This window comes from Manis pentadactyla, chromosome Y, assembly GCF_030020395.1.
Source record: "Manis pentadactyla isolate mManPen7 chromosome Y, mManPen7.hap1, whole genome shotgun sequence".
In the NCBI taxonomy this organism is placed as follows: Eukaryota; Metazoa; Chordata; class Mammalia; order Pholidota; family Manidae; genus Manis; species Manis pentadactyla.
The window spans coordinates 23,737,629-23,754,028 of NC_080039.1; the positions used below are offsets into that span (position 1 = coordinate 23,737,629).

Below are 16,400 nucleotides of genomic sequence, written 5' to 3' on the forward strand. Positions count from 1 at the left end.
GAAGGCAATATAGCACAGAGAAGACAACTGCTAACTCCTGCATCTTACTGTGCTCATGGACAGTGACTGTAGTGGGTTACGTGAAGGGAACTTGATAATAGGGAGGAATGTAGTAACCACAATATTCCTCATGTGAAACCTTCACAAGATTGTATTTTAGTGATACCTTTATAAAAAAAATTCAGTATGAGACCATCTGGTCCAGGGGTTTTATTCTTAGGTAATATTTTGATTACCAATTCAATTTCATTGCTAGTATTTGGTCTGTTCAGATTTTCTGGTTTTTCCTGGGCCGGTCTTAAAAGTTGTATTTTTCGAGAAAGTCGTCCATTTCTTAGGTTATCCAGTTTGTTGGTGTATAATTTTTCATATATTCTCTTACAATTTTTGTATTTCCAAGGTGCCTGTCGTGATTTTTCCTTTTTCATTTCTGATGGCATTTACATGTGTATAGTTTATTTTTTTCTTGATGAGTCTGTCTAGGGGTTTATCTGTTTTATTTTCTTGAAGAACCAGCTCATTTCATTGATTCTATTGTTTTATTCTTCTCAGCTTTACTTTTTTATTCTCTGATCTTTATCAAGTCTCTCCTGCTAGTGACTTTGGGCCTCATTTGTTCTTCTTTTTGTAGTTTCATTACTTGAGAGTTTAGACTGTTCATTAGGGATTGTTCTTGTTCATTGGCGTAAACCTGTATAGCTGTGTGCTATCCCCTTCAAACTGCGTTTGCTGTGTCCCACAAGTTTTGGGATGTTGAGTTGTTGTCATTTGTCTCCATATACTGTTTGCTGTCTATTTTAATTTGGTCACTGATCGATGTTGTTAAGCCTCCATGTGTTTGTGGGTTTTTAAAATTTACTTACTAATCTCTTTTTGTGGCCTATTCTGGAAAATGTTCCATGTGCACTTGAGAAGAATGTGTTATCCCTTCTGCCTTTGGTGGACTGTTCTGTAGATGTCTGCTGGGTTCAGCTGTTCCTAATGCATTGTTCAGTGCCTCTGTCGGGTTGATCTGGAGTGTGAGGTGTGTTGAAGTCTCCTGAGATAACTGCATTGCATTCTGTTTCTTTTATTATGTTAATATTTGTTTCACATATTTGGGTGCTCCTATGTTGGGTACATAGATATTTATAATGGTTATATACTCTTGTTGGACTCCTGACCACTTTATCATCATGTAATGTCCTTCTTTGTGTCTTGTTACTTAATTTTGAAATGTATTTTTATGATGTAATGACTGCAGCTTCTGCTTTTTTTCCCCCTATTGTTTGCATGAGTATCTTTTTCCACCCCTTTACTTTAAGTCTGTATATGTGTTTGGGTTTGAAGTGAGTCTCTTCTAGGCAGCTTGTACATGGGTCTACATTTTTTGTCCACTCTGCGACTCTTTGTCTTTTCATTGGTGTGTTCAGTCCATTTACAATTGGGGTAATTACTGATAGATATGTATTTACTGCCGTTGTGGGCTTTAAACTTGTAGTTACCAAACTTTCAAAGGCAGCTTTCCTTACTCTCTAAAAGTCTGTCTTACCTCACTTATACTATTTTAAACACAATCTAAAGGTTTTTTTTTTTCTTCCTCCTTTTCCTTCCCTCCTCCACTCTTACATATATTAAGGTGTCATATTCTGTATACACTCTTGTGTGTAGTCCTTGACTGACTTCGTCTTGTGTGTAGTCCTTGACTGACTTGGTGGGCAGTCCAGTTAATTTTGCATTGGTTAGTAATTAATTGGTCTACATCCTTTACTGTGGTTTTATTATTTTCTCTTGTGATGGCTGTTTAGCCATAGGAGTACTTCCATCTGGAGCAGTCTCTTGAAAATTCACTGTAAAGATGGTTTGTGAGTGATGAATTCCCTAAACTTTCGCTTTTATTGAAATCGTCGAATCTCCGCTTCAAATGCAAATTGTAATCTTGCCAAGTAGAGTGTTCCTGGTTTAAGGCCCTTCTGCTTCATTGTACTAAATATATCATGCCATGCCACTCGATTCCTGCCTGTAAGGTTTCTACTGAGAAATCTGCTGACAACATCAGGGTGTCTTTTTTCCCCTCTATGGCCGCTTTCAGTATTCTCTCCCTGATCTTTGCCATATTAATTATTATATGTCTTGGTGGTGTCATCCTAGGGTTCCTTGTGTTGGGGGATCTTTGTATTTCCATGACCTGAGAGACTATTCTCTTCCCCCAATTGGGAGAATTTTCAGCAGTTATTTCCCCAAAGAGTCTTCCTATCCCTTTGTCTCTCTATTGTTCTTGTGGTACCCCTACATTGAGATTATTGTTTCATTTGGATTGTTTGCACAGATCTCTTATGCTTTCATTCCTAGAGGTCCCTTTTTCCTGTTTTTTGACTTCATTGTTTTCCTGTTTTCTGATTTCTATTTCATTTACAATCTCCCCTACTTCATGTCATCCACTTTGAAATCTCTCCATTGTATGTTTCATTTCAGATACTGTATCTTTCACAGTGTCTTTCTCTTTCTTGAAGTCCTTCCCGACATCTTGAGTATTTCTCTGTAGCTCCATGAGCATGTTTATGACTTGTATTTCGAAATACTTATCAAGAAGACTGTTTCAGGTTCTCTCAACCCTTTTGCATTTTGTCCTGCAGTTTTGTTTGGGCAAAATTTTTCTGCTGATTCATTTTTTTAGTGTTATCAATGGAGTCATAGATTCATGGAGAAACACCTTCTTGTGCCCAGAAACTCAATACACTTCACCTTACTGTGCAGGAGTTCTAGCTGTTGTTGGGCAATGTGTGGGGTGACTTTCTGCCTGTCTTGTGGTACACGGATACCAGCTGAGCTTGTGTGGGCATCGGCTGTTCGCAGGTGCAAAAAGAAAATGCGTCTGCACTGCTGGAGTTGCCGTGAGCGGAGCTTCCTTTCACCTGGCGTACAGCAATGGTGGGGGGCTGCAGGTCCGGCCAGGAGGAAGGAGCTCCCTGGGCTGACTCCCGCAGTATTTCCCCAGCTGAACCAAAAAAAGGCTTCAAAATCTTGGCAGGTGTCGCTCTGTGTTTCTTACTGCAACATCTGCCTCTGTTGCTAGGAAAAGTAGGCCTACTGCAGGTGGCATGTGCAGGGTGGAGCCTCGATGCTTCAGTGCTGGAGCAGTCATGGCCAGAGCTGCCCTCCACCTGCCCTGCAAAAATGGTGGGGCACAAGCTGGAGGGAACAGATCCTCCTGGGAGGAAAGAACTCCAGGGGCTGGCTCCTGCACATAGTTTCCCAGCTGGCCTGAAACAGGGCTGACAAAGTAAGGAGGGTCTCCCTCTGCCTATATGGGAGCATGTCTGACCGTACTGCTGGCTGGCCACAGGCCACTCGCCTCCAAGGAGCCTCAAGAATGCCTTGTCAGCGAGGGGGTTGGAGCGCCTGTGGCTTCCCAGAATTCCTCACCTGTTGAGCTGAGGGCAGCGAGGGGGTTGGAGTACCTGTGGCTTCCCAGAATTCCTCACCTGTCGAGCTGAGGGCAGCGAGGGGGTTGGAGCGCCTGTGGCTTCCCGAATTCCAAACCTGTTGACCTGCCTTTTCTTAACAGAGAGTTCTATGTAAATCTTGCCCCTCTGGCGGTCCTCCCACTGCTGGGAAGTCTTTCAACCTCCTACTTTGCTGTTGTCTTGGGCGGCCGGTATAGGATGCCTGTTCTCCAAAGCAGCTGAAATCTTCAGCCCCCTGGAGTGTTCCACCTATCGTTTTTGTCCAGCCTTAGTAATCACCACAGCACTGTGTAATGTGGGTTTGTGTTCCCAGAGCAGATCTGCAGGGCCAGCTCTTAAGCAGTCCTGGGCTCCTACTTCCTCCCCGCTCTATTCCTCTTCCACCTGTAGGTTGGGGTGGAGGGCATGCTTGGGTCCTGCCAGCTCTTGGCTTTGCCAATTTTACCCTTTTCTGTGAGGTTTTTTTCCTCTTCTTCCCCACGTGTAGTCAGTTGTGCAATCTCCAAGTCGTTTTCACGTTTAGTTTTATTTGCTCTATTTTGGTGTTCTGTGTGATTTGGTGAGGACGTCTCTGCCTTCTCCTTCTTGCTTCACCATCTTTTTCTCCAGTAGTTTTTTTTTTCTCCAATAATTCTTCAGATAAGCCGCTGAGACTCCCAACATGTGTGTGTTGTTGGGATTTTTTGTTCTTGTTATAGTGTCTCATAGATGACCTCTCTTCAAGTTCACACATTGTTCCATGTGGGATAGCCTGCTTTTGAAGCTCTCTAGTGCATTGTTCATTGAATCTGTTGTGTTCTTCAGCTATAGAATCTGGTTCTTTTTAATAATTTTATTGTGATTTACTCGTTTTGTTCTTGTTTTTTAATTCATTGTGTTGCTTATATACTTTTGCAGCTGTCTTACGAAAGTAATTATTTTGCATTCTCTGCCATACAACTTACGGTTCTCCATTTCTGTGGGGTTAGCTAATTGAAATATTATTTTGTTAAGTGATGGTGTCATACTTTCTTGATTTTTCATGTCTCTAGTAGCTCTGTGTGTTGATGTGTCTGCATCTGAAGGAGCAGTCACTTCTTCCAGACTTTACGGAGTGGAAAGACTGTCACCTACACATCGAATGGGTACAAGAGTGCTGGGGTGATGGGGTGTGGTAGCTCCCCTCTCCAAGAGTGTGAGCACTGTGAACTCTAGTGGGTTAAAGTCAGCATTGGGAAAGACAGTTTCTTAAAGCCAAAGCTGTAAATGTTGGGTGGGATCAGCAGGTGACAGCATCTTCTTTACCAGTGGAGCTATAGTGGGTTCCCTCTCTGGTTTCCACAGCTGCTGTGACTTCCCTCTCCGGGCAAGTGTACTGTGGGTCCAGGCAACATCTTCAGGTGGCTTAGCATTGGTGATGACTTCATTAGTCATTAGTGCCAGAAGTTTCAAGTTTCAGTTGTACAAAGCAGTGACAGGGACTGCTGACTTCCTCCTGTTTTCTTTGTCCCTAAGTGAGGGGGAAATGTAACTGAGTGGTCTCCTGATGTTGAGCTGTGTTTCATTTGTGGACAGGAAAATGTTAGAAATTGGCTTCTATGATATTCTGTGTAGCCATTCTTATTACGGCGCAACCTCATTTCACTCCAGCACACTCTCAGAGCTATTTTCATTGATAGGTAGTTGTCTGCTCACTTGTTTTCATTGGAAGAATAAGCATGGAGACTTCTTAGCCAAAATCAGGTAGACATGGCTCCACTGCTCTGGGGGTTAGTTGAGCATTTATCTCCTTTCATTTTTTTCTCTCCCCTTAATATATCAGTCAACACTACTCTAATTACTTTTACAGTGTGTTTACCTTGTTTTGCAATATGTATTTGAAGCTATTACTAGTCCTCTTCCAGAAGTACTGCAGATTTCTTGTAACATACTGCTCCCAATTCCTCCTTGTCTTTTTAACATTGTTGCAATTTACACATAACTCGTGCTATCCATTTTACTATTCTATTTTTTTTGTAACATTCATCTGCAATTACATGAGCAACATTATGGTTACTAGACTCCCCCCATCATCAGGTTCCCACCATATGCCCTATTACAGTCACTGTCTGTCAGCATAGTAAGATGTTGTAGAATCAATACTTGTCTTCTCGGTCTTCCACAGCCTTCCCTGTGGCCCCCCCCACCTTACATTTTGTCTGCTAATTGTAATGCCCCTTTTCATCCCTTGTCCTTCCCTTCCTACCCATCTTCCCCAGGCCCTTTCCTTTGGTAACTGTTAGTCCATTCTTGGGTTCTGTGAGTCTGCTGCTGTTTTGCTCCTTCAGTTTTTTTTCTTTGTTCTTATACTCCACAGATGAGTGAAATCATCTGATGCTTATATTTCTCCACCTGGCTTTTTTCACTAAGCATAATACCCTCTAGCTCCATCCATATTGTTGCAAATGGTAGGATTTGTTTTCTTCTTATGGCTGAATAATATTCCATTGTGTATATGTACCACATCTTCTTTATCCATTCATCTGCTGCTGCACACTTAGGTTGCTTCCGTTTCTTGGCATTGTATATAGTGCTGTGATAAGCGTACGGGTGCATATGTCTTTTCCAAACTGGGCTCCTTAGGGTAAATTCCTAAGAGTGAAATTCATTAGTCCAATGGTTTTTCTATTTTGAGCTTTTGGAGGAACCTCCATACAGCTTTCCACAATGGTAGAACTAGTTTACATTCCCACCAGCCGTGTACGAGGGTTCCCCTTTCTCCACATCCTCGCCAACAGTTGTTATTGTTTGTCTTTTGCGTGTAGGCGATCCTTATTGGTGTGAGGTGATATCTCATTGTGGTTTTAATTTGCATTTCTCTGATGATTAGCGATGTAGGTCATCTTTTCATGTGTCTGTTGGCCATCTGAAGTTCTTCTGTGGAGAAGTGTCTGTTCAAATCCTCTGCCCATTTTTTAACATGATTATTTACTTTTGGTTTGTTGAGGTGTGTGAGCTCTTTATATATTTTGGGTGTCAATCCTTTGTCATAGACGTCATTTATAAAATATGCTCTCCCATACTGTAGGATACCTTTTTGTTCTATTGATGATGACCTTTGCTGTACAGAAGCCTTTGAGCTTGATATAGTCCCACTTGTTCATCTTTGCTTTTGTTTCCCTTGCCCGGGGAGATATGTTCATGAAGAAGTTGCCTATGTTTATGTCCAAGAGATTTTGCCTATGATTTTTTATAAGACTTTTATGGTTTCATGGCTTACATTCAGGTCGTTGACCCACTTCGAATTTACTTTTGTGTATGGGGTTAGACAGTAATTCAGTTTCATTCCCTTGCATGGAGCTCTCCTGTTTTGCCAGAACCGGCTGTTGAAGAGGCTGTCATTTCCCCATTGTACGTCCATGGCTCCTTTATCGTATATTAAATGGCCATATATGTTTGGGTTAATATCTGGACACTCTATCCTGTTCCACTGGTCTGTGGGTCTGTTGTTGTATGAGTACCAAATTGTCTTGATAACTGTGGCTTTGTAGTAGAGCTTGAACTTCAGAAGAGAGATCCCTCCCGCTTTATTCTTCCTTGTCAGGATTGCTTTGGCTCTTTGGGGTCTTTTGTGGTTCCATATGAATTTTAGCACTATTTGTTCCAGTTGTTGAACTATGCTCTTGGTATTTTGATGGGGATTGCTTTGAATCTGTAGATTGCTTTAGTCAGGATAGCCATTTTGACAGTATTAATTCCTCCATGCGAAGAGCATGGGGTGAATTTCCATTTCTCTGTGTCCTCTTTAATTTCTCTTAAGAGTGTCTTGTACTTTTCAGGGTATAGGTCTTTCACTTGCTTGGATAGGTTTATTCCTAGGTACTTTATTCTTTTTGAAGCAATTGTGAATGGAGTTGTTTTTCTGATTTTACTTCCTGCTTGCTCATCGTTAGTGTCTGGGAATGCAACAGATTTCTGTGTGTTAATTTTGTATCCTGCCACTTTGCTGAATTCAGGTATTGTAGTAGATTTGGAGTGGAGTCTTTTAGGGTTTGTTTATGTACAGTATCATGTCATCTGTAAATAGTGACCTTTTGAGCTCTTCTTATCAATCTGGATGCCTTTTATTTCTTTGTGTTGTCTGATTTCCAAGGCTAGGACCTCCAGTACTATGTTGAAAAGCAGTGTGGCGAGAGTGTGCGTCCATGACTTGTTCCCGTTCTTAGGTGAAAAGCTTTCAGCTTCTCACTGTTAAGTATGATGTTTGCTGCGGGTTTGTCATATATGACTTTTATAACGTTGAGCTACTTGCCCTCTATACCCATTTTGTTCAGAGTTTTTAACATGAATGGTCGTTGAATTTTGTCAAATGCCTTTTCAGCAGCTATGGAGACGATCATGTGGTTTTTGTCCTTCTTTTTGTTGATGTGGTGGATGATGTGGATGGATTTTTCTAATGGTGTACCATCCTTGCATCCCTGGGATGAATCCCCCTTGATCATGGTGTACTATCCTCTTGATGTATTTTTGAATTCTGTTTGCTAATATTTTGTTGAGTATGTTTGCATCTATGTTCATCAGGGATATTGGTCTGTAATTTTCATTTGTGTTGGGGTGTGTGCCTGGTTTTGGTATTTGAGTGATGGTGGCTTCATAGAAAGTGTTTGGGAGTATTCCCTCGTATTCAATTTTTTGGAAAACTTCAATGAGAATGGGAATTATGTCTTCTCTATATGTCTGGTAAAATTCATCGGTGAATCCATTTGGACCGGCAGTTTTGTTCTTGGGTTGTTTTCTGATTAATAGTTCAATTTCGTTGCTGGTAATTGGTCTCTTTAGATTTTCTATTTCTTGTTTAGTCACTCTTGGAAGGTTTTATTTTTCTAAGAAGTTAGCCATTTCTTCTGGGTTTTCTAGCTTGTTAGCGTACAGAATTTCATAGTATTCTGTAATAATTCGTTGTATTTGTATGGGGTCCATTGTAATATTTCCTTCCTCACTTCTGATTCCGTGTATGTGTGGAGATTCTTTTTCTCTTAATAAGTCAGGTTAGCAGTTGATCTATTTTGTTTATTTTCTCAAAGCACCAGCTCTTGGTTTCATTGATTTTTTTTTTCTATTCTTTTATTCTTCTCAATTTTGTTTTTTTATTCTCTAATCTTTATTATGTCCCTCTTGCTGACTCTGGGCCTCATTTGCTCTTCTATTTCTAGTTTCAATCATTGTGACTTTACACTATTCATTTTGGATTGTTCTCACTTGTTTAAATAGGCCTGGATTGCTATGTACTTTCCTCTTAGAACTGCCTTCGCTGCATCCCACAAAAGTTGGGGCTCTGTGCTGTTTGTTGTCATTTGTCTCTATCTATTACTTGATCTCTGTTTTAATTTGGTTATTGATCCATTGATTATTTAGGAGCATGTTGTTGAGCCTCCATGTGTTTGTGAGCCTTTTTGTTTTCTTTGTACAATTCATTTCTAGTTTTATACCTTTATTATCTGAGAAGTTGGTTGGTAGAATTTCAGTCTTTTTTAATTTACTGAGGTTCTTTTTGTGGCCTAATATGTGGTGTATTCTGGAGAATGTTCTATGTGCACTCGAGAAGAATGTGTATCCTGCCGCTTTTGCGTGTAGAGTTCTGTAGATGTCTGTTAGGTTCTTCTGTTCTAGTGTGTTGTTCAGTGCCACTGTGTCCTTACTTACTGTCTGTCTGGTGGATCTGTCCTTTTGAGTGAGTGGTGTGTTGAAGTCTCCTCAAATGAATGCATTGTATTCTGTATCCTCCTTTAATTCTGTTAGTATTTGTTTCTCACATTTCGGTGCTCCTGTATTGGGTGTGTATATATTTAGAATGGTTATATTGTCTTGTTGGCCTGCCCCCCCTTATCATGTAATGTCGTCCTTTATCTCTTATTACGTTCTTTGCTTTCATGTCTATTTTGTCTAAGTACTGCAACACCTACTTTTTCCTCCCCATTGTTTGCATGAAATATGTTCTACCATCCTTTCACTTTTAGTCTGTGTATATCTTGGGGTTTGAGGTGAGTCTCTTGTAAGCAGCATATAGATGGTTCTTGCTTTTTTATCCATTCTATTACTCTGTGTCTTTTGATTGGTTCATTTAGTCCATTTATATTTAGGGTGATTATCGATAAATATGTACTTGTTGCCATTTTAGGCTTTGGATTTATGGTCACCAGAGGATCAAGGGTAGCTTCTTTACTGTCTAACCATGTAAGTTAACTCCTTTCTTAAGCTGTTGTAAACCCACTCTGATGATTCTTTATTTGTCTCTGTTCTTATTCTTCCTCCTCCATTCTTGATATGTTAGGTGTTTATTCAGTACTCTTTTGTGTTTCCTTTTACTGTTTTTGTGGATAGTTGTTTTTATTTTTTGCCTTTAGTTAGCATTTCGTTGGTCTGCTTTCTTTACTGTGATTTTATTTTCTCTGGTGACATCTATTTATCCTTAGGGGTGCTTCCATCTAGAGCATTCCCTTAAAAATACCCTGTAGAGGTGGTTTGTGGGCGGCAAGTTCCCTTAGCTTTTGCTTGTTTGGGAATTGCTTAATCCGTCCTTCATATTTAAATGATAATCGTGCTGGATGCAGTATCCTTGGTTCAAGGCCCTTCTGTTTCATTGCATTAAATATATCATGCTGTTCTCTTCTGGCCTGTAATGTTTCTGTTGAGAAGTCTGATGATAGCCTGATGGGTTTTCCTTTTGTTAGGTGACCTTTTTTCTCTCTCTGGCTGCCTTTAATACTCTGTCCTTGTCTTTGATTTTTGCCATTTTAATTATTCTATGTCTTGGTGTTGTCCTCCTTGAGTCCCTATGTTGGGAGATCTGTGGGCTTCCATGGTTGAGAGACTCTCCTTCCCTAGCTTGGGGAAGTTTTCAGCAATTATGTCTTCAAAGACACTTTCTGTCCTTTTTTCTCTCTTCTTCTGGTACCCGTTATAATGCAAATATTGTTCTGCTTGGATTGGTCACACAGTTCTCTTAATATTCTTTCATTCTTGAAGATCCTTTTATCTCTCTCTCTGCCTCTGCTTCTCTCTATTTGTGTTCTCTAATTTCTGTTCCATTAACGGCCTCTTGCACCTCTTCCAGTCTCCTCTTAAGGCCTTCTGTGGATTGTTTCATTTGTGTTACCTCCCTCCTGACTTCATCCCTTAGCTCTTGCATGTTTCTCTGCAGTTCCATCAGCATGGTTATGACTTTTATTTTGAATTCTTTTTTCAGGAAGATTGGTTATATCTATCTCAGCAGGCCCTCTCTCTCAGGATGTCTGACTGATGTTTGACTGGACAAGGTTCTTCTGCCTTTTCATGGTGATAGAAGTGGTCGCAGGCAGGTGGCACATCTGTCAGCTGGGAGAACCAAGTCCCTTCCTACTTTTTGGTCACCTTGCCTTCCTCCGCTGCCTGTGCCAGTTCCTCGCACCCCAGGACCAGACTCTGGGACAATCTCCTGAGCTGCCGTGGGCAGTGCCGCCCTCAGGCTAGCCTAGAGCCACTGCAGGGGGTCGCAGCCACGGCGGGTGTGTTCTCCTGCGAGAACGGCTCCCCTTCGTGCCTTCCAGACCTTGCTCTGGCTTCCGCTGCCTGTGCTGGTTTCCTGCGCACCAGCACCAGACTCTGGGACAATCTCCTGAGCTGCCGTGGGCTGAGCCAGCCCTTGGGCTAGCCTAGAGCACTGCAGGGAGTTCAGCTGCGCCGGGTGTCTTCTGTGAGAACGGTGCCCCTTTGCGCCATCCGGACCTTGCTCCGGCTTCTGCCTGTCCCAGTTATCTGGGCGTTGGGAGGAGACTTTGTGCTTGCTGTGAGCAGGGCCGCTCTCCGGCTGCTCCTCAGCTGTGACGGGTCAGCCGGTTTGTTTGTTGTGCCGGCTGGGAGGAACGAATGCCAGGCTGCTTACCACTGTGAGGGTCTTCAGGGCTGCTTCACGCCCAGGGGTTTAGGGGGCCCGAAGTTCCTCAAGATTCCCAGGCTGCTAGGCTGAGGATGCTTGGACGAGTTTTTTCTGCTGTTGAGCCCTTGTGCCTTTAAGAGTTTTAAAAGCACCCACTTCTCTCTTGTTCCAGAGCAGCTGGCTGTGGGGACCGGCTCACAGTCTCCGTCTCAGACCTTACCCTTCCATTTCTCTAATGTCCAGCACACGATGCAATGTGTGTCTGTGCTCCCGGTGCAGAATACTAGCGCTGGTTATTTAATAGAATTGTGCTTCCACTCCCTCCCAACTCTAACTTCTTTCCCTCCCGCAGGCAAGCTGGAGTGGGTGGAGTGCTTGGGTCCTGCGGGGTCACGGCTTTGTATCTTATTCCCTTTGTGAGATGCTTAGTTTTCGGAGATGTAGATGTAGCCTGGCTGTTGTACTGTATTCTGTGGTCTATCTTTTTGAAATAATTGTTTTTTTTGTATTTTCAAAAATATATATGGTTTTGGGAGGAGATTTCTGCCGTCCTACTCATGCTGCCATCTTGAGCCAGAAGTCCAATTCACTGTTCCATTAATATTTTGACAGTATTACCTGTTATGTATGAATAAGAACTATTTTTTTCTTAATGTTTTAATTATCTATAATGCTCTTCCTTTATGTAGATCCAAGTTCCTGAGCTACATCGTTTTCCTTCCTTTAAAGTGTTTCTCAACATTCTCTGCAAGACAAGTCTATCCACAACTAATACCATCAGTTTTTGTTTGAAAACCTTTTTTCGTTCTCACATTTAAGGAAAATTTTTGCTACATAAAGAATTTATGTTGGTGGAGCTTCTTCTTTCCAAACTTTAAATATTTTGCTCTATTCTCTTCTTGTTTTTATGGCTGCAGAAGGGATGCCCAAGGTAAGTAACTCTTATTGCTCCTCTATAGGTAAGGTTTTTTTACTCTTAACGCTTTCAAGATTTTCTTTTTCCTTTGATTTTCTATACTTAATGTGAAGTAGCTACATGTAGATATTTTCATATTACCGTTCTTGGTTTCTGTCAGTTTTTTTGTTCTGTTTTTAATTTTGGACACCTTTCCACTGTTACTGTTTGACTTTTTTGTTTCTTTACCTCCATGAGATATGTATTTCTTATTTTGTACTCATCTCACATTAACTGTTTCATGTTTGTTTTATCTTTGCATTTCAGTTTTCAGAGCTTCTGCTGACATTTCATCAGTTTCACTGATAGTTTTTTCAGTTACTCAATCTTTTCGATCAGCCCAATACAGCCATTCTTCTGTTACACTGGTTTTGATCTCTAACATTTGCTTGGTTATGTTCTATACTTTCCATTGCTCTGTTTACACTGCTGTGTTTTCACAGGTCTGTTTTATTCATTTGCGTCCTTAGTATAACTATATGTGCTTTAAATTGCTGGTGTGGTAATTTTAACATTTCTGCTGTGCCTGTATTGTTTTATGTTTGCTGTTTTCCTTCCAACTGTTTTGTCCATTTTTTTTTCTTTCAGTGTCTTTTCTTTTTAAGCTGGACATACATCATTTGGGGTAAATGGACCCTTTAATGTAATATTTTACATTTATGTGTTGAGTTTGGCTGTGTTTATTGTCTCCTGGAGATGTTGGTATCAGAGGCTGAGATTTCTCTTGGTGTGTTTGTCTCATAGTTGTCTTAGATTTCTCTGCAGAGCTCTTTAAGGTTTGGGAAGTTTAGTTCTTTAAAGTGATTTCCGTTATTACATAGGAATCCTGTTGGTGTCAGGTACAGAAATGTTCTTAGCTCCGGATTCAGTTGTAAACTCTCAGCTTTTATTTGTCTGGAATGTCTCACCTTCTTCCTTCACATATGAAATACAGTTTTGTCAGGTGTAGAATTTTCAGCACTTTTCATTTGTCAACAGCCTTCTGAAAATCCACTGAAAACTTACTGAGAATGCCATGTACCTAACTAGATCCTTCTCTTCCTCTTTTCAAGATTCTCTTTTTGTTTGGCTTTTGATTGTTTGAATGTAGTGTGCTTCATATAAGTGTTTTTGAGTTCACTAAGGTCTTCAAATGTGTGTCCATTTTATTATTTAAATTTGGGGAATTTTCAGCCCCAATTTCCTCTAATAACCTCCTTCCTGCTTTCCTCTTTCCTCTGTGCTTGAATCCCACCAGTGCATATGTTGTTTCACTTGGTGGTGTCCCACAGTGGCCTTTCGGGTCTGTTCACTTTTTACTCATTAATTTTTTTCTCCTGCTCCTGACATCATTACAACTGTTGTGTTTTCATGTTCCCAACTTTTTTTTTAAGTATCAAGTGCTCAAACCTGTTTTTCAGTCCCTGCAGTGTATTTCTCATTTAAGGTCGTGGTCAGATTACATTAAAAAATTTCTGTGGCACAAAGTTTTCCCCTTGGCTTCTTTTTGTTCTCTGTCACTTTACTGATACTTTTATTTTGTTCATCTCTCTTTTCTTGTTCTCAAATTCTTTGAGCATCCTTCAGACAGCCATTTAATTGCTCTGTCTAAAAGTCTGCCACCTGGTTGTTCTTATAGACATATGTTGACTTTTTTTTTATCCATTGAATGGGACCATAGTTTCCTGGCTCTTTGTAGAAAACTAGACATTTGAAATGTATGACATTTTGATTCCAGATACTTCATAGAGTATCTGTTTTAGCTGTGGTTTTGTTGTTTTTCTTGTTACGTTATTGTATGTTGTATATGTTTTTGGGAATCGACTTGAAGTATAAACTGAACGTCTCAGGCTTGTTTTCCAGAATGCTAACAATTTTTAGTGCTTTATGTTTCTGTGGAGGGAAGGAACTTGGAGCCTTCTGCTCTGCCGTTTGGCTTCTCTCATTTTTTGAGCACTGATTAGTGTTTTTCAGAATTTTTCATTTAAGAAGATGATGTTTTAGCCCATTGGGAAAAAAATTTCTGATTAAAATACTTCTAGAACATTAGCCTTCTCAGTTGGCTTCCTAGGTGTTAGGGGTTTTGTTGGTGGTGGGTGGTATTATTCTGGGGTTTTTAGTTTTGTTTTTAAGGATGTTGTCAATTCCTTGTAATTGTCTACAGTTTGGGTTTATGAGGACACTCAGGAAATACTTCACTAATTAGGTGAAACCAACAGGCAGTTTAATACATAGAATTTAAAATCCTTTCTTTTGGACCACACATTTGTTCAGAACTTCAGTAGCTAGCAAGAAGATAGAAACATATTTGTGACGCTCACTCAGTCTTGGACTCTGTTCTTGGTGCTGCAGACTCAACATTAAGTCTGGAATAGCTTGCTTTTGAAAGATTAGTGAGATTACTACTTAATAACTGATATAAAAAGACAAAATGAATTTGTCACTTCAAATAGTAAGGGAGAGCTTTGCCACTTAGGCACAGTCTCTGAGCAAAGCAGGTAGTTTGCGGAGATGGGGCATGGCAGATTTGCACAGTTGTCAGTGGGCTGACATTTTAAGGAGAGGCAAGTGAGACTGGCTGTTGCTGGACCAGGTGTACTCAGTGTTTTCCAAGTAGCTGCCTATTGAAAGAAAGGGTTATCACTATATGTATTGTTTGCAAATGCTTTTCCACTTGTCCTTTACCCATTAAATAGATTTGAAACTGATAGTGTTGCCTTTGTTTTTATCATGATGAGAGGACTCAGTATGTTCCTAAATTTTCAGAAGTTTTAATTTATCATTTTCTAATGGGAGACACAGACCTCTAGCCTGGAAACAGGTAATGTTTACCACTTTGGTAACTTTGTCAACCTCATATCTGTAGGTTCTGGTACCATGGGGGTAAACTCAATATGATATTACAGAGAGATAATATGTTATACAGTCTTTTAAAAACATACAGATAAATACAAATTAGTTGAAGTTCCTGATACTAAGAATAAAACAGATTTTCCCAAACCTTTCCAAAGAGGTGATGTTCTACAATAAAATATTCAGATGATCCTCAAACTTTGCTGTACATCAGAGTCATTGGGATTGCTTAATATAAAATGTAGACAACTGGGTCTCTCCCTGTGAGTTTCTGAATTGAGTATAGAATGTGTAGAATATCAGGACTAGCTTTACCTATATGGAATTTCTACAAGTCGTTTGCTTCACAGCACAGTTCATTAAAAAGAGTTATGTGGGAGGCCAAAAAACGAGATATAGAGTGCTTACTATAAACGTCACCTTTTATGTATCCCTACGTGTATTTCCAGATTGTTCCACGAGGTGTTTTCAAAGATATCTTGCAAATAAAGACCACGTTTCATTCATGTTTGCTTGTCCTTCTCACAGCCCCACCTGATTCACAGTACATTTTAAAGAGTCTGAGAGGTTAAATATTAAGCGACCCGAACCTAGTGATTTGTTACCTAACTTGGTTACCATTTGAGGTTTCATACCGTGAAAAATAGTTAAGGTTTACTGTGCAATAGAGATGTTAAGCTCTAAGGAGGAGTTAATTTATATTTTATTGTTAAATTATCTCCCACTGTTGGAATGATTTATTGTTGTTTTTCTGTATGAAAGTAATACATTAAACAGAAAATGTTTTTATTTCAGAACTGTTCGTCAGTTGGCACAGGAACATTTTTTTTTAATGTGCACCAGATGTTGCATTGGACACAGGCCTCTGCTTTTCTTCATTACTCTGCTCTTTACCGTTCTGGAGGTGAGACATTTTTTAATGGATTAACGAATATAATTCATTCTTAAGATGAGAAACACTCAGGAAATTACAGTTTTCATTTTTATTAAAAGTAAGTCAGCTGTGCTTAATAAATAATGTCATATTTTCCTGCTTTTTATAAATACTTAAGGATAAAAATGACTTGGGGAAAATATAAATTAAGAAATGTTATTTTATATTACTGATATGAAGTATTGCCACTTAATTTACCAAATCTCTGAGTTTAAAAAGTCAATGTGAGGGCATGTCGGGGAGACTTGGTGGTGGCGGGGTTCTAGTAAACATAATGTTCCTTATGTAATTGTAGATTAATGATCCCAAAATAAAATAATACATAAATAAATAGATACATACATACATAGATACCAAAAT

At 40.0% G+C, this 16,400-nt stretch overlaps 1 protein-coding gene across 3 annotated transcripts in view; it reads left to right on the forward strand.

Moving 5' to 3' along the window:
* The window catches only part of LOC130682128 (probable ubiquitin carboxyl-terminal hydrolase FAF-X), a 173,747-nt gene that overhangs the window by 110,360 nt on the left and 46,987 nt on the right, over nt 1-16,400 (forward strand). For all 3 annotated transcript variants that reach the window (XM_057496259.1, XM_057496261.1, XM_057496260.1), the window contains one exon: nt 15,902-16,010. In XM_057496259.1, coding sequence (XP_057352242.1) covers nt 15,902-16,010 — 109 coding nt within the window. The remainder of the gene's footprint in view (nt 1-15,901; nt 16,011-16,400) is intronic.